The 18,213-nt window shown below is 44.7% G+C and overlaps 1 protein-coding gene across 1 annotated transcript; it reads left to right on the top strand.

Moving 5' to 3' along the window:
* The first annotated feature begins 36 nt into the window (after nt 1-36).
* pex3 (peroxisomal biogenesis factor 3) lies at nt 37-8,895 on the top strand. Its single transcript, XM_014981366.2, has 12 exons — nt 37-260; nt 957-1,088; nt 1,174-1,255; nt 1,774-1,817; nt 4,029-4,150; nt 4,276-4,342; nt 4,416-4,470; nt 4,544-4,676; nt 4,861-4,931; nt 5,010-5,120; nt 5,383-5,479; nt 5,614-8,895. Exons 1-12 carry the CDS (start codon nt 188-190, stop codon nt 5,695-5,697), a joined length of 1,071 nt encoding a protein of 356 aa, XP_014836852.1. The 5' UTR covers nt 37-187; the 3' UTR covers nt 5,698-8,895.
* Nucleotides 8,896-18,213: the final 9,318 nt, after the last annotated feature.

The following is an 18,213-nucleotide window of genomic DNA, read 5'->3' as shown; positions in this document are numbered from 1 at the left end:
ATTTTTCACGATATTGGATTTTACATTGAAATTCCAAACCGGATGTTTTGCCTGGGTTTTGGTTAGCGTAGCTCTGAAGTTTTAGCATGCAGACTCCGAGCTGCAGTCCGGCTAACGTGTGTGAAATAAGGAGCAGAGGCTGAAACCACAAAGAGGTTTTAGTTTCTAAACTTTTCGCTGTTTGAAGATGTTTTCGTCTGTCTGGAATTTTATCAAACGACACAAGAAGAAATTTATTTTCACCGGAGCTGTGGTCGGAGGTGGGTGCTGACTGATCCAGGCTAGCAGCAGCTACTAACCAGACTCCGATCATTTGAGCTTTTAAAAAGATTTAGTTTGATATTATAGGAGAGTAAAGGCACGGACTTACATGTTTTTATAAATATCATAACTTTATGTTGAATTCGGCTTAAGAAGTTCTTTCAGATCTCTTTGTTCCTTCCATGTTTACTGAAAATATATTTAAGTAAATTAAAAACTGACATTTTTAGAGAGTAATCCTATGTGATGAGTTAGTAGTACTTCATTTAATTCAGTTTAGAAACACATTATCTCTAAAGAGAAACTAAATTTAAACGTCCAGATAAAAATATAACAAGTTGTGGATGCTGATGCTGTAGGTAGGAAGGATCTCCTGTAGCAGTCAGTGTTGCAACAAATCTGAAGAGGCCTCTGACCGTTGCTGTATGGCTGTCATTAGAGATGATATTCCACAGTAACATTTCCTGGATGACACATCAGCTCTGCTAATCCACCTCCTTTGCTTTTGCTATTCCTATTTATATCTCTGTCTGATTGAATGATTGCTCCTCAGAATATAGAATACTACAACACGTCTAACACAACTTTATAATTCTGTCTCACTAAACAAAACCACTTCAATTAGTCCAGAATATCAACCAGTGGACGAGTCATAGTTTTGTTTTGGCTCTTTGTGTTCTACAATCACCTACCAGGAGTTTACCTGCTCAGTAAATATGCCCAGAAGAAGATCCAGGAGGTCCAGGAGAAGGAGGCGAGCGAGTACATAGCCCAGGCCAGAAGGCAGTTCCACTTCGAGAGCAACCAGAGAACCTGCAACATGACGGGTCAGAAGTCCAGATCATTTTAAACGAGGAAAGGTTTCAGGTTTTATGAAGGTGGAGAGGAATTCACAGATTTTGTGTTTTCCAGTTCTGTCGATGCTTCCTCCGCTCAGAGAGGCCATCGTCACTCAGCTCAACTCCGAGAGTCTGACGGCGATGCTGAAAACAAAGTGAGTCACAGCAGATCACCAGTGGCTAGCACTGCTAACTAAATAGCTAGCTGCACTAACACTGCAGTGCTAATCTTAAACATTAGTTCTGCTAATGCTTTTATGTTTATAGCTTGCTCCTGAATGTTTCTTGTTTGAAATAAAGTTATAGGAGGGGAAAAAATATAAACAGAACTGCTGTCTTCCCCTCCTTCAAAATAAGAGCATGAATATAAATGTTCAACTACTTGCAGAATTGTTACCAGTTGATAACCAAAAACTCAACAGCAATATTCAACTGAAAGTTTACAAAAAGGTTTTTCAAAATATCCAAAAAAAGGTTAATTTAGGGACATTTAAGTACGCTAAACATAGCTTCTCCTTTTCTAGCAAAATATCTACAGCGATGAGCTAAAATTAGCTGTTATTAGCGCGCTAGTGGAAGTTTGGCCCCCACTGCTGTTCGCTCATCCGCACTTCTGAGTTTTCTGCTTAGCAGCCAGAAATGATTCATTTTCCTTCTTTGTTTCTTCTGACAGACCAGCCAACAAGCTGGAGATCTGGGAAAACCTAAAGATCATCAGTAAGAGTTTGAAACGTTTCTCCTGGCGTAAAGCCGAGGGGTTCGGTCCTGACGGGGTGTGTGGTCCTGACGGGGTGTGTGGTCCTGACGGGGTGTGTGGTCCTGACGGGGTGTGTGGTCCTGACGGGGTGTGTGATCCTGACGGGGTGTGTGATCCTGACGGGGTGTGTGATCCTGACGGGGTGTGTGTTCCTGACGGGGTGTGTGATCCTGACGGGGTGTGTGATCCTGACGGGGTGTGTGATCCTGACGGGTGTGTGATCCTGACGGGGTGTGTGATCCTGACGGGGTGTGTGATCCTGACGGGTGTGTGATCCTGACGGGGTGTGTGATCCTGACGGGGTGTGTGATCCTGACGGGTGTGTGTTCCTGACAGGGTGTGTGATCCTGACGGGGTGTGTGATCCTGACGGGGTGTGTGATCCTGACGGGTGTGTGTTCCTGACGGGGTGTGTGTTCCTGACGGGTGTGTGATCCTGACGGGGTGTGTGATCCTGACGTGTGTGTGTTCCTGACGGGGTGTGTGATCCTGACGGGTGTGTGTTCCTGACGGGTGTGTGTTCCTGACGGGTGTGTGATCCTGACGGGGTGTGTGTTCCTGACGGGTGTGTGATCCTGACGGGGTGTGTGATCCTGACGGGGTGTGTGATCCTGACGGTGTGTGTGATCCTGACGGGGTGTGTGTTCCTGACGGGTGTGTGTTCCTGACGGGGTGTGTGATCCTGACGGGGTGTGTGATCCTGACGGGGTGTGTTCCTGACGGGGTGTGTGATCCTGACGGGGTGTGTGTTCCTGACGGGTGTGTGTTCCTGACGGGGTGTGTGATCCTGACGGGGTGTGTGATCCTGATGTGTGTGTGTTCCTGACGGGGTGTGTGATCCTGACGGGGTGTGTGATCCTGACGGGTGTGTGATCCTGACGGGTGTGTGATCCTGATGTGTGTGTGATCCTGACGGTGTGTGTGATCCTGACGGGGTGTGTGATCCTGACGGGGTGTGTGATCCTGACGGGGTGTGTGATCCTGACGTGTGTGTGATCCTGACGGGTGTGTGATCCTGACGGGGTGTGTGTTCCTGACGGGGTGTGTGATCCTGACGGGGTGTGTGATCCTGACGGTGTGTGTGATCCTGACGGGGTGTGTGATCCTGACGGGGTGTGTGATCCTGACGGGTGTGTGATCCTGACGGGTGTGTGATCCTGACGGGGTGTGTGATCCTGATGTGTGTGTGATCCTGACGGGGTGTGTGTTCCTGACGGGGTGTGTGATCCTGACGGGGTGTGTGATCCTGACGGGGTGTGTGATCCTGACGGGGTGTGTGATCCTGACGGGTGTGTGATCCTGACGGGGTGTGTGATCCTGACGGGGTGTGTGATCCTGACGGGGTGTGTGATCCTGACGGGGTGTGTGTTCCTGACGGGGTGTGTGATCCTGACGGGGTGTGTGATCCTGACGGGGTGTGTGATCCTGACGGGTGTGTGATCCTGACGGGGTGTGTGATCCTGATGTGTGTGTGATCCTGACGGGGTGTGTGTTCCTGACGGGGTGTGTGATCCTGATGTGTGTGTGATCCTGATGTGTGTGTGTTCCTGACGGGTGTGTGATCCTGATGTGTGTGTGATCCTGATGTGTGTGTGATCCTGATGTGTGTGTGATCCTGATGTGTGTGTGTTCCTGACGGGTGTGTGATCCTGACGGGGTGTGTGTTCCTGACGGGGTGTGTGATCCTGATGTGTGTGTGATCCTGATGTGTGTGTGATCCTGATGTGTGTGTGATCCTGATGTGTGTGTGATCCTGATGTGTGTGTGATCCTGACGGTGTGTGTGTTCCTGACGGTGTGTGTGATCCTGATGTGTGTGTGATCCTGATGTGTGTGTGATCCTGATGTGTGTGTGTTCCTGACGGGTGTGTGATCCTGATGTGTGTGTGATCCTGATGTGTGTGTGATCCTGATGTGTGTGTGATCCTGATGTGTGTGTGTTCCTGACGGGTGTGTGATCCTGACGGGGTGTGTGTTCCTGACGGGGTGTGTGATCCTGATGTGTGTGTGATCCTGATGTGTGTGTGATCCTGATGTGTGTGTGATCCTGATGTGTGTGTGATCCTGATGTGTGTGTGATCCTGACGGTGTGTGTGTTCCTGACGGTGTGTGTGATCCTGATGTGTGTGTGATCCTGATGTGTGTGTGATCCTGATGTGTGTGTGATCCTCAGGCTTCACCCGGACCGTCGTGGCCGTCTACAGCACCTGCATGCTGGTGGTTCTCCTCAGGGTGCAGCTCAACATCATCGGGGGATACCTGTACCTGGACAACTCTGTGGGGAAGAGCGCTGCGGTGAGGAGGGCCTGCTAGCAGACAGCTAGCAGCTAGCGCTATTAGCTTAGCGCTTTGATTTGTCCCACAGGAATTTTTCACTTCAGGGAGTTTAAAGGAGAAACTTCATGTTTGTTGTCCCTCAGAGTCCTCTGACGCCTCCGGATGTCCAGCAGCAGTACCTGTCCAGCATCCAGCATCTCCTAGGAGACGGTAGGGAGCGTCCCCCCCCCCGACCAGTCTCTGTCCTTTGTCTGTCCTCTGACCTGTCCATGCGTCTCTCCAGGGCTGACGGAGCTGATCTCCAGGGTTAAGACGGCAGTGCAGAACTCCCTGGGCGGGTAAACGTCTCTGTGTCTGTCCCTCACTGTCTCTGAGACATCTGTCCCCTCATGTCCTCCTGTCTGTGTCCAGGGTGTCTCTGAAGCAGAGTCTGTCCCTGCTGGAGCTGGAGCAGCAGCTGATCTGGATCCGAGCCGAGGTGGACTCTGGACGCCCGCTGTCCTCCTACATGCTGGCGGACGATGAGGAAGTCCTCGCCGACCAGGTGGCCACTTTTATTTTGAAAAAGCGACTAGCAACAAATCGAGTGACATTTTTTCAGAGCCTCTCGTTCCTGAGCTTTTATAGATATGATAAACATGAAGATGAAGGATTAAAGTCGTCCGCTCTGCTGAGGACGGCGTCCAATCAGGAGCCTCGTCCTCACTCTCTGGTTTTCTCCCCTGCAGGCGTGCGGCTTAACGGAGAAGGACCTGGTGACCATCAGACTGCTGAACGAGACCAGAGACATGCTGGACAGGTGGACGAGTCCGGCAGAGCTAATGCTGGCGCTAAAGCTAAAGCTAACGCTAACCGCCTGCTGTGTTTCTGTCTTCAGTCCAGATCTGAGCAAAGTTCTCGGCGCCTGTCTGAACCGCGGCTTCTCTCGTCTCCTTGACAACCTGGCCGAGTTCTTCCGGCTTCCTGTCAGTGACTCCGCCCCCGACAGGTCAGAACCGGACAGACCGCAGATATCTGGACAACGCCAAAACCACAGCAACGACCCTAAAGAAGCAACTGTTGCTGCTCTGGGAACAGTTATAAATATGGTTTAAAGTCAGATTCTGTAGGGACTTTATGAGCCGTCAGTATCTTCCAGAGGTTTGAATCGGTGTTTGGCTTCAGGGATTAAAGCTGCAGCTTCTTTCCAGCTGATCTGAAGGGAAACGTTTGGTTCTCTGGCTGATTAGTTTGGCGTTTTTCTCTGTCAGCCTGTCGGCCGTCAGCCTGCCGCTGGCCAAGATCATCCCCATCATCAACGGTCAGATCAACTCCGTCTGCAGTGAGACTCCCAGCCACTTCGTTCAGGTGGGTCCGACCTGGTGGTTCTGTGGAAACCGTCCCCGTTGTGGGTCGAGCGGCCGGATCCGGGTGGTTTGGTTCCACCGGCAGGCCGGGGTCCAGACCGGTTCTGTTCTGGTAATCGGACGTTTTCTCTGCAGGACCTGCTGCTGAACAACCAGGTGAAGGAGTTTGCCGCCATCGTGTACGAGACGTTCAGCACGCCGCAGGAGCTGCAGAAGTGATCTGTGAGGAAGAGGAAGAAACGGGTCGGTGATGAAGACGCCGGTCCCTCCTCCGCCTGATGCCTCTGCAGCGTCCAGCCGGACATTCCTGTCCTCTCTGCTGGAGGACACTGAGGCTGCTGGGAGCAGTGCATCCTGGGAAGCAGCGTGCACAGCTGATGAAGCTCCACACTGGACTCTTCTGGGTTGTTTTCTGGGGTTTCGTTATGGATCCAGATGTTGCTGCTGAAAGTTTTAGACCTTCTGAAGATTAAGACAGATTTAATAAGACATCTAAATTTAACATGGAAACTACATTGGACTTCTTCTGTTTCTCTTGGATGTGTAAATTCTGCAGCCTGCAGTTCACATCCTAACCAGAAGGGAGCAGTGTCACCCTTAATGTTGATAAGAAACCTGAGGAAGCAGAAAGCCGTTTTATTTTATTATGAGACAATGAGCTTATTGTCACTATTTGTGTTTGAGATTAATTGTCAAAATAAAAAAATAATCACCAGAATAATTAAGTTACAAAATAATCCTTAGTTGCAGTCCTAGATCAAAGTCAACCTTCTGGACTGACCTAGTCAAAGTCTAGACTTAAATCCATGTCAGATGCAGGAGCATGTCTTTAAACAGGCCGTTCCTGATGTGTTTGAATTAAACCAAATCTAGAAGCAGAAAGGGTCAAAGTTCATCCACATGGGGAGACGCTGCGATCTGAAACAAAAATCAAAAGCAGACCGAGTCTGAGGGGTGTGAAAACTTTTCACAGCTCTGGAGTTAACCTGAGCTCTAGTTTCAGTCAGAGTGAGACATCATTAGATCTTTGTTTCTCCAGAGTCAGAATAAATCCAGAATGTTGCTGCGTCAGCAGGGGGCGCTGTGCTGCAGCTCCTGACCTGCTGGGTGAAGATGAGGAAGAGGAGCTGATGAAGGGTGAATCCAACTGAAGGAAAACAAGACGGGGGCGTGGCCTCGTCTGTTTCTAGGATTTTCTGGAGAAACTGGAAGGAAGCTCTCCGCCCACCCTCTCTTTTAGGAAATCTTTATTTTTCCACTGAAGCTGAAATTTTTCCTGCAGATTCCTGGAATCCTGATGTTCCTGCTGAAACATCAGCCGGCTCTGCAGAGGTTTACGGCAGTGACCAGATTCCATCGGTGCAGGCGTCCCTCCAGGCCTCGTTCCTGTCTCTGATGTTCTGTGGAAGTTATTAAGTTTGGGGCAGAAAAAGGTGCGGCTGGGCCTGAACCCTCGGCCGGGACGCGACGGAACAAGTTCAACATCAACTGGAAACAAACACGGAAACCTGTTCAGAGAAACTCCCAGTTCATTTAATCCAGTTAGGAAAACCCAACAGGAAGTCATGAAGGTTTTTTTTATGGCTTCCTGCTTCGTGTTGGCATCCTCACTCAAACCCAAGACTCAAACTTTCTGGCTTTGGTTTCATTTTTAAGCATTTTCTGCACTTCTCCAGGTTTCCTCCAGTCCAGTCAATGTCTTCATAAACATTGGTTGGTCACTGAGGCGTAAATAGAAGCATGAAAGTTGAGTGGAAGGAAAAAGTGCACCAGTAATGGCCTTGAGAGAGTCTGGGAGAATTTAACATGAATCTGGAGCTAGAGCAGGGCCGGTCTCCTGGAGCCTTTAGGCGTTTCTCTACTTCAACACACCTGAGTCAGATACTGAGTCGTTAGCAGGACTCCGGACCTCCAGGACCAGGACTGCCCACCTCTGAGCTGGAACATCTGGATTCTGCTTGGACTGAACCAGAACCAGAACCGGACTGTTGCTCAGTGGTCTGAAGCTCCCGTCTCCGGTGGAAGTGAAGCTGCCGTTTCATTCAGTCTGACGGTCCGGGCCGCCATGTCGTCCTCTGGTTCTGGTCCGAGGGGTTCTGAAGTCCATCAGAACATTTTCACCGTCTTCCTTCTGCTGACATTTCCAGTGGTGAGTGTGGCTAACCAGGAAGTTAGCTACGCTAACCCTAAAGAGCTAATCAAAAGCATTAGTTCTGCTAAAGTGCTTCACCAACGTGGCATTTAGCAAAAGCTAATTATAAAGAGCTAAAGCAAGACAGCCAGTGCTAAGGCGCTACACAAACATGATATCTAGCATAAACTAATGCTAAACCTGTATTTCAATACAATATTTAGCAGTAGCTAATGCTAAAGTGCTACACCAACGTGGTATTTAGCCGAAGCTAATGCGAAAGCGCTAATTTCAACCATGTGTGAAAAACAACAGGTGCTACAATAAAGCATAGCGCCCCCAGCAGGCTCAAAGATGCCGTTGCACAGCTAGCTGTACGGTTTGTGCTGCAGGAAGTGATTCTTTGGACCCGGTCACCTGGTTTCAGGTCCATGTTTCACTTCATTCCTCTGAAAGTTTACAAAGTAAATGATCGTTTCAGGATTCATCTGGGAAAATTCATTTATTGTGCTGCAAAGGTTAGCAAACCTGGTACCGACCCACCTGGTACCGACCCACCTGGTACCGACCCACCTGGTGACCCACCTGGTACCGACCCACCTGGTACCGACCCACCTGGTGACCCACCTGGTACCGACCCACCTGGTACCGACCCACCTGGTGACCCACCTGGTACCGACCCACCTGGTGACCCACCTCATACCGACCCACTCATCCAAAGAAACCATTAGCTGGTCCAAGAGCTGTGGTGGTACTGGCTGGTCAGTAAACGGGCCAGACCAGAACCCCATAGAGAATCTATGGAGAACTGCTAAGAGGAAGATGAGAGACACCAGAACCAGTGATGAAGATGACCTGGGCAAACAGTCGTTATTTGGGGGAACATGTTGGACAGAACCCTGTGGGACTCCGTTACTGACCCTGGGGGTCAGGTCCAGACCGGTTCTGTTCTTGGTTTTCATCGTTAGCAGCTTCCTCATCCCTGCAGACAAACATGAAAAGTGAGATCTGCGCTGACTGAGGCCGCTGATGACAGTGAGGATGAGGAGCAGAGAGGTGGCGTGATGAAGGAGCGGCTCCGTCATCACTTTCATTCTGACTGCAGCACAAAGCTACAGATGTTTCTGCAACCTGAGCCGTCGCTTCGCTCCTGGCTGCCGATGACTCAACATGACCTCATGTTGTCAACCTGCTGGTGGCCTGTAGGGCCTCGGAGGACGTTCTCCGCTACATGAAAGGCTGGCAGGAATCAGCGACTCAGGCAACAATAAATGGTGTTGAACATTTTGGATGTTTTTGTCTTTTAATCCTGGAGCTGAATCAGAATCTCCACCATGACACAATAGTTTCTGTCCACAGGGTCTGAATGATCCTGAGTGTTGCTCACGCCGCTGACCGCATGAGAAATGAGAGCAAAGAGCCGCGGTCAGAACCTGATGACACGACGGATTATCCACACATTACGTACAGAAACAGGATTACAGCTTCACAACCTTCTCTCTGTTTCTGTGTGACAGGAAATCAGACTAAACGTCTCATGTTTCTGGTCAGTTAGCTTTCAGAGAAGTTATTATTGCTTCAAATTCCTCCAGGTTTACGCCAACTCAGCTGGAACATCTGGGGAAGGGTTTTAAGGAGACACCTCTAACTTCCTGTGTGACGCCACCAAAAATCAAAGAATAAAAATAATACAAAATAAATATTCAGCAGGTAAACTTTAAAAAGCTAAAGGTCATGTTGAGTTAGAGAAATGTTTAACTACAAACAACATATTTATTTCTGTTAGTCAGCAAGCAAATATTTGCTGTAAATATTTAGCTTACGAACTTTAGCAAGCTAAATATTTAGCTTACAAGCTAAGAATTTAGCTTACAAGCTAAGAATTTAGCTTACAAGCTAAGAATTTCCACTAAATATCAGATCAGAGAATTTTCTGATCACAAGCAGAGCAACACGCCCAGACTGTGAGGAGCAGAACCAGGTGGTCCAATGGGTCCAGTCATCTGCTTCAGACAACAGTCCCAGAGCGTATTGTTCTGATCCGGGTCGGCGGGTCGTTGGGTCGGCGGCGCTGCTGCTGTAACATCTTCAGATCCAGCAGAATGGCAATGAGAAACTGCTGAGTCATTCCTGCCATCCCTAAACGCTGAGTCAGCGCCAGATGAGACGGCTTTCATCTGATGGTGGAAAACAGCTGAACCGCCGCTTGACTTGGAGTCACTGTTGTTGTTTTCTCCTCTCAGATCCAGCTCAGTCTGAGGCCCTGACGACCTCTGACCTCTGAACTAGAACCGCTGCTGTTTAGATCTGTTCCATGTTTTGGAGGAAAACAAATCAAATCAGGATCATTAGATGGACAAAAAATGGCTGCCAATGATTTCATCCACTTATATTATGTGGATGATGAAGAAGAGGAAGATTATTTTCATGAAATGGCCTTCCTCACTTCCTCTCCTTCCTTATTTGTTTGTTCCAGTCCTGTTCAATCCAACTCCGGTCCGTTTGGCTATAAACTCCGGTCCGGTTGGTCAGGTGTGAACACTAGCTGACCTCTGACCTCTGGTCCTCCAAACCTCGGTCTGGGTTCGGTTTGGATGTGAACGCAAAGCAGACCACAGACCGCTCCAAAAGCAGGAAGTCGACTACAGCGCACGACATTCTGGGTAAATACAACCAAAGCTAACATGTTAGCCTAGCGCTAGCAGCAGAAATGGCTCCTGGTCTTTAGCCTAAAGAGAAATCCTCCAACCGCTAAAACCTGACGCCTCCATCTTGTTTCCATCTGCTGAAGAAGGAAGTTGCTCTCATTGTCTTCAGAGGTTTTTGTGTCATTTCCTTCAGTGGTTGTTGGTGCAGCGCCCCCACAGGCCAGGAGGGGAACTGGCTGCTCAGAGGATTTGGTTGCTTTGATGAACTGCAAATGGAGCAAATGTTGAAGTTTTGGTCTCTAATCGAACAGAGTCTACCAGATCAGGAGGGTAAAACATGACAGGCGACTTTGGGAACGCTGAATCTCAAATAAAAACTTTGATTCCTCTGCAAATCATTTTGTTCTTTCAAAGAGACAAAATGATTTCTGCAGGTCTGTCTTTGATCAAACTGACTTCAGATCATTCCCATCAAGTTTTGACACTGTTGGTTTTTGCAGTTTCATCTCTCACAACATTTTGGATTTCCTGAAGACATCCCTTCTGTGGATCCAGGGTTGAGTTATTTGAGCTTTTAATCCAGGATCACATTTTCAGTGCAAAAGCAGCTAGAAGGTTGCTCCAACACGGAGCATATTGCACAAGTTGACGTCTGTAAAGAAATGCGTAGAGGAAACCAGTGATTGTTTTCATGGCTTCCCTGGAATCTGAGGGAGGCAGTTCACCAGAGTTCAGTTTCACTTTGAAGGAGCGGAGCAGCTCCCACCAGCAGACGTCTTTATCTGATCCAACACATCTCAGGGCAGCCTCCCCACACGGCATGTTTTCAGCAGCGTGGCGATTCCAGAGCAAAATCTGCTCCCAAACGGGAACGTTTTACCGGAACGGTCAGGGTTCCAGTCAGCCGCTGGGAGTGGAGCAACTTCCAGAGGAGAGCAGAGCAGGCAGAGTTCTCACGTGTGAAATCGGACAGGTTTTCCTGGCGTAGCGCCGCAGCACACCTCCACACCGCAGGAACAAAAGAACCAAACATGACGAAACAAGAAGAACGCTGGGAGGAAGTTCAGCTCTGTTCAGGTTTCTACCCAACAGAGAGCGGCTCGGGATGTTCCCGACATCACAGGTAGCCTCACTGAAGGTCAAAGGTCAGGAGAGAAAAATGGCTGCTGACTCACAAGAAACTAAACATCAAACTCAATTTTACCAAGAAACATCTGTGAAAATACTCTGAGGATGTTTCCGGATTCACTGCAGCACGGATAAATCTCATATTTTGGACTCGTCGGCTGAAAAACATAAACGTATATATAAAAAATTCCCTTCTCACCCTCCGCGGGTGGTCTCTTTCATCCTCTGAGCTCGGGTCCTCTACCAGAGGCCTGGGAGCTTCAGGTTCTCCTCCAGTATCTTGGCTGTGCCTAGAACTGCACATTTCTGGACTGAGATGTCTGATGTTGTTCCTGGGATCTGTTTGAGCCACTGCTCCAGTTTGGGGGTGACTGCCCCGAGGGCCCCGATGACCACAGGCACCACTGTGGTCTTCACCTTCCAGGCCTTCTCCAGTTCCTCTCTGAGGCCCTGGTATTTCTCCAGTTTCTCCTTTTTCCTGATGTTGTGGTCACTTGGTATTGCTACATCCACCACAACGGCTTTCCTCTGTTCTTTATCCACCACCACAATGTCCGGTTGGTTCGACATTACCATCTTGTCTGTCTGGATCCTGAAGTCCCACAGGATCTTAGCTCGGTCATTCTCCACCACCTTTGGTGGAGAATGACCAAATGAGATATATATATATATATATAAAAGCTGGGGGAGGGGGGGCTAAGAGTCCCAGGGCTCTGGTAGAGAGAGAGAGAGATAAAGCATGAAATTTGAATAAAATATACACAAAATATAATTTTTTCAAATATCTGACTAAACTAACCTGGGTCATGTGAGCACAACAATGTATATTTTCCAGGTATTTGCTGAATATTTTTTATTTTAAACATTGTAGTCGGTGGATGATGCCTGTAAAAGCCCTTGTCCAGGAGCAGAACTCAACACATTATAATAGTTTAAAACAATTACAGAAATACTAAAATTATATATTATGACAAGTATAAGTCATATAAATAATTATAAAAGTATCAATAAATTGAATTAAAAATCATTTTTATATATTTTCCAACTCAGTTGAAATTTGTCCCTAGTTTTTGTCAACACCGTCAGACATGAAAAGAATGTAAAAAAATCAGGCATTATTGGGGGACACCAGAACTTCTGAGGACCCCATGACGTTGTCTTTTCTCTTCCTTTGCTAAGAGGCTAGTTAGCTCCGGTTAGCTTAAGTTATTCTTTAGTTTTTTCTTCTGTTTTATTCCTAAATTGTTTGTCACAACCAGGATGTCTCAACTCCATAACTGATAATTTACAAAACTTTGATGAAATTTTGTGAAATAAAAGCTTAATTTTGGTTTAATGTAAAGATTTCATGGACCTGATGAGCTACAATATGGCCTCTTTCAGAATAACATCATATAAATTGAGGTAGTTTGGCTTTTTGTCAACTCCATCAGAGTTTTTCTGACTCTTTCAGTGAAATTGTTGTCAAATCTCACTTAAATGTGCAATTAATTCATTTTAATGTATTTTACATAAATTGCATTACTTCACATGTACCAAGTTTTTCATTTTATTCACTAGTTTGTCACCACCTTCAGTTCTGTCAACTCCGTCAGATGGACTTTTTGTTGTTTTTGGTTTTAAATATTTCTTTTGTTTCTTGAGAAGCATTTGTCTGTAAAATGAGTAAAAAATATCACTAATGGGGTCATTAAAAATGATTTTTTATTTATTTTTGTCAGATGGTGATGACAACTTTCTAGGTCAGGTCGATTAAAAATATAATTTTTTTTAAAAAAAATGTTGCAACAGGGAGCCTGTACCTTAGCATCTTTACATTTCCTAAACATTATTTGTCATATTTGCACACATAAGGTTGAGAAATAACAAAAACAATTATGGGAAAATTAAAACCCATTTTGTCCCTATTCTCAAGAATCACTGTATATATAATTCACTATTAATCATTATTTGTTTGTGCCATTATTAAACTTTATTTATTAGTGTTTGTATAGTTATATAAATATATATTGATATTACTAAATAATTTATTAAATAAATTATGAACGGCTGTGTGCTTTGTAATATGCTAATCATACGTAAATATCAGAATATTCCATTCCTATTCTATTGTTATAGCCACTAAGCATATTTAAATATGATGAACTATGTATTAAAAACATACTTAAAAATACAATTGTTTATAAATGTTGCTTTGATAGATGTTTGAATATGGTTTACAGTAACAAAAAAGCTGTTATGATCGATTAAATCCGCTGATACGTCATTGTGCTGCTAAACACATAACGCTGAGTGGAGTGGCGGACCGCTCCAAGATGGCCGCCCTAAATCTCGTCAGCGACAATAGGCGAGAGCGGTCCATGAGGGTCTATCCTTATATTATGTCTATGGTTAAGACTGTTCACCAGTTAGCAGCTGCTGCTGAAGCGGAAGGTTGGGAGTGATTAGTTTTTCACCTAGAGCCGGTCGGTTTGGAGGGGCTTTTCAACCTGAATGTTTAGAGACAAGCTAAACACTTAGCTAGCAGTTAGCACACACACAGTTTGAAGGTAAACATTCAGCCAGGTTTTAATCTCCATGACGATTAAGTGAGCAAGCTAACTGTTTAGAATGAATGCTTCCGAGCTGGCGAAAAATATTTAGCTGATATGTTAATTCAAGTGCCGATAAAGAGGAAGTAAACTACCAAAATACAAGCTGGGTAAACTGAACAGTTCAACTATGATGCGTCTCTGTTGCCGTAGATCCGTTGCTAACCGTCTGGGTTGCCTTTAGAATGTCTTATTTGTTTTAAGCTTAAATGTCGTTCGATGAAAAAGGAACAGAACCGACAATAACGAAGACCAAGCTTTTATTTCGATAGTCCACATCTGGTTATCTGCAAGTGATTTCATATTAGCTAAATATTTAGCTTGCTAATTAAATATTTAGCTTTAAGATGTGACATGTTAGTGAACAACATGGCGGGCCGTCGGGGACCTGATGACTCACTGCTGCCGGCAGTGAGATCAGCTCTGATTTCCCTCCACGCTCCGCTCCTCCATTTTCTCTCCTCTCTCTGCCGCCTCATCGCTTCCGGACCCGCTGGTTCTGATCCGTCAGTATTTATATCTGAATTATTGATCTCGTAGTGTGCTGGACTCTGATTGGCTGCGGACCGTCTGGCCTCATTAGCTGATAGTCCAGGCCGCAGCTGATTGGACGGAAAGGGAGAAGGCTCATTCGGGATTCATGGTGATGAAGGCTGAGGTCATCACCATGACCTCACTGCTGATCAGAGGTGATGATGTCATCTCCCCCGAGCTCTCCCATTGGCCCAGATGGATGCAGCTGTTCAGACAGATGAGTCTGACCCTCCATCATGGCTAAACATGAAATCAGTTTAATTTTGACGAAGGGCTGAAGGTCGCCCCCTGCTGCTGTGACGTGGTAACACAGGATTATTTAAATTAATCAAAATTTCACTAACATTTGTTTTTTAATTTTCCATGTCAATTTAACCAAATATATAAATTAGAACAGATTAATATTTTTGTTTTGTCCAGTTTTGTCCTTTTACTGAATTTTGTTCTACTGACTTCAATTTTACTCACATTATTTAATATGTTAAACTGTTTGAGTTCCATTGTTATTTATTAATTTATTGTGATGAAATTTCATGAGTCCTAAACTATCAGTTTGAACATGAAAGAATCCAACATCATGTTTTCACAACTTTTATCACAAAAACAAGAATAAATCAGAATCAATAGTGTTGCCAATTTCTCGATAACACACAAAACAAATATTTTTTCCTAGAACAGAGTGGTTAAGGAGTTAATTTAAAAATAAAAGTTATGAATACAGAATATATCTATGGACAACTTTAAAACAACCAAGAAACCGGTGAAGCATAATATGAAAACAGAGGATTACATTAATATCTAATAAATAAACCAACATAATCCAGTTAGATGGAAACACATGAATAAAACACATAAAATCAGGTTTTACCATCCAAAAATAACTCGTTTTATGAACATTATCTGACTGAATGTTGTACATTGTTTTATCTGGAAATATGAAAATAACATAAATAAGAGTAAAAGTTAAATGAATTTAAACCAATTAAATATAAATATGTATGTAAAAGTACGAACTGCAGCTGCTGTAAAACTTTCCAATAGTGATGATGAGTTTCATGAAGCAGAGCTGATCTTGCATCATATCTGTGCAAAAGTCCCGAGTCATCCCGGGTTTAGTTTCCTGACATTTTCATCCATCATCTCTGGAGCTTTTTCTGTTTCAGTCAAACCAGAACATTTCCCCCACTATTGTTGCTTCTTGCACAAATCTGAGCCTGGTTGAAGACTTATGCACAGTGTTGTGTCTGAAACGAACAACGGAACTACAGATTAACCCTAAAAACCCCAGATTACATCATGACAGCTGAAGTTTCCCGGTGACAGAGCAAAACCTACCGCTCACGTTTCCATCAGGGACGGACCGAAGTGATGAAACGAGCCGCCAGCCGTCAGGCGGCCGGCCACGTGACCCGCAGCCGAACCGGAAGGAGGAAACCTGGAGAAAAACACGGCTGGGAAAACCGAGAGCTCAGGCGGAGCTGAGTCACGGCGAGCAGAGAGTAAACAGACAACATGGCCGCCGCTGGCGCAGGAGACACAGCTGGACTGAGGTTGACCTTTAACCCCAGAGGGACGCTTAAAGTAACACACAGTGGAGTTATTTAGCCTGTCGTAAGAAGAAAAAAATATGTTAATTTTTCACCGTGTTATAAATATCAAAGTTTCATACTGGATATTTAGTTATCAAACGATATATTTAGTTTCAAGCTAAATATTTCTATATGTGTGTAAAATTTCACCTAGTTAGCAAACTAAATATTTATGTTGAAGCTAAACATTTAGCTTGGAATCTAAATATTTTCTGAGAAAGTTAACTACTTAGCTTCAAACAAAACATTTACTTAGCCATCTTTATAATAATTTTGAAGCTATATATTAGCTTGCTATCCAAATATTTAGTTCAGAAACTAAGTAATTAGCTCCAACCTAAGTATTTACTTAACAAGCTAAACATTTAGTTCCATAAATATTCAGTGAGCAAGCTAATTGCTTAGCTCCAAACAGATGATTAGTTGGCAATTTAGTTTCAACTAAATATTTAGCTACGTCAGAGCTACATATTTAGTTTCTAAACAAACTTTAGTTTCTAAACTAAATATTTAGCATCAACCCAAAATCTGCATTTGGGTTGAGCAATAAATTATTTAGCTAGTTTTTTACTAAGTACATAATTAGCTATGTCAGAGCTAAATATTCTGAAATTCACTTACCATAAATGGACTATCAAAATAAAAGCTGGATTGAGGCTGAACTGATAAAGGCTCGTCCTTTGTTGTTGAAGAAAAGAGGAAAAGAAACGATGATAAAGAAAACCCAGCTTTTATTTTGGTTGTCAGCCAGTGCATTTGCATATTATCTAAATATTTAGCGTGTTAACTGAATATATAATTTGAAACTGTGACATTTATAAATGAAAAACATGGTGAAAACCCCCATGGTTCCTAAATAATCCGGATTATTGCTGTTAATTTGTGACTGTGTAACTTTACAGACGCGACCAGCAGCTGCCGCCCGGCTCCTGCATTCCCAGCATGGCAGTGATGTAGTAACATGCCTCCCACCTCATTCATACCAAACCAGCACCATGATGAGGATAAATAAAGATGGATGCTGGTTCTGGTCTAAAATAGAGCATGTGTGAGCGGCCCGGTTTACACGAGCCGAAGATAGCAGCGCTGACGATGACGCGACGCTCCGAAAGACGAGACCTCAGCGAGGAGGGGGATCCCAGCCTGAGCTTCTCATTCAAACACCGACTGTTTCCTACTTATTTACTGTAACTTTGCTGTTTTTAATGTCGTCCCACCAGAATATCGTTTAAAGTATATTACTTCCGTCAATAAAAGAACATTTGTAAAGTTTTCCAGCCTAGAGACTCGCTTGGAATCTGGAAAGTCCCTCTGAAAAACTGAGCCAAACTTTGAGCTTTATTTTGAAAGGCCAACAAAGTCACTGTATAAACAGACTAGAGGTCGCTGCAGTTTCTGCTGCGTCTGCTCCTTCATCACCCCTGTTAAAAGGAAACTGTTCCTTTCCGCAGTCACCACTTGCTTTCTTAGGATGAGGGATTGATGCTGCGTTCAACAAAACAATCTAGTTAGCATTAAAGTAGTTAGCGGCTACCTTCCATGTAGCATTTCAGCGCTAACCATGAGACTTTCCAGAAGTCCAAATGTTTTTCTCTTTGTTGGTCTCTCTGTGAACTTAATGCAAAGTTTCCCTTCAAAATCCCACAAACTGAGCCAGATAGCTAGCCCAGGTTGCTAGCTAGGAGATTCAAAAAATTAATGGGGAAAACTAACAGGAACTACATTGTCCTTTTATAGAACTCTTTAAAACAAACTGAAATTATAGATATGATATCCTTCGTTTTCGTGTTTATTATTCTACTCATTAGACTTCTGAACTGATATGAAATGATTTATTTTTTACCACACAACCAGTTTACGTCAGCAGTCAGCAAATTACGGCACTCCATACGCCTCCTGGTGGCCGGACCACAACATGGCGGCAGAGGAAGTTGGGAAAAAACGCCATCATTCTCCAATCGATGAAAACATAATCACAATATAATAATTTAATCTTTTTACATTCTGCACCTAAAAATGAACCAAAGTATGAAAAAACTAAAACTATTACTACAAATAAAAACTTAATATTTACTACCTAATAAAAACTTCCAACCACGTTAAAAACTACTTAA

This window comes from Poecilia mexicana, unplaced genomic scaffold, assembly GCF_051168715.1.
Source record: "Poecilia mexicana isolate PSO_F unplaced genomic scaffold, ASM5116871v1 scaffold_21, whole genome shotgun sequence".
NCBI lineage: Eukaryota > Metazoa > Chordata > Actinopteri > Cyprinodontiformes > Poeciliidae > Poecilia > Poecilia mexicana.
This window is presented reverse-complemented; position numbering and strand designations above follow the sequence as displayed.

What these genes read in the sequence shown, in the direction of transcription:
- pex3 (XM_014981366.2), top strand. Translation starts at nt 188, where the DNA reads ATGTTTTCGTCTGTCTGGAATTTTATCAAACGACACAAGAAGAAATTT. An exon ending in CACCGGAGCTGTGGTCGGAG is followed by an intron (nt 261 to 956) that starts GTGGGTGCTGAC and finishes ATCACCTACCAG; the next exon opens with GAGTTTACCTGCTCAGTAAA. An exon ending in GTGCAGAACTCCCTGGGCGG is followed by an intron (nt 4,471 to 4,543) that starts GTAAACGTCTCT and finishes GTCTGTGTCCAG; the next exon opens with GGTGTCTCTGAAGCAGAGTC.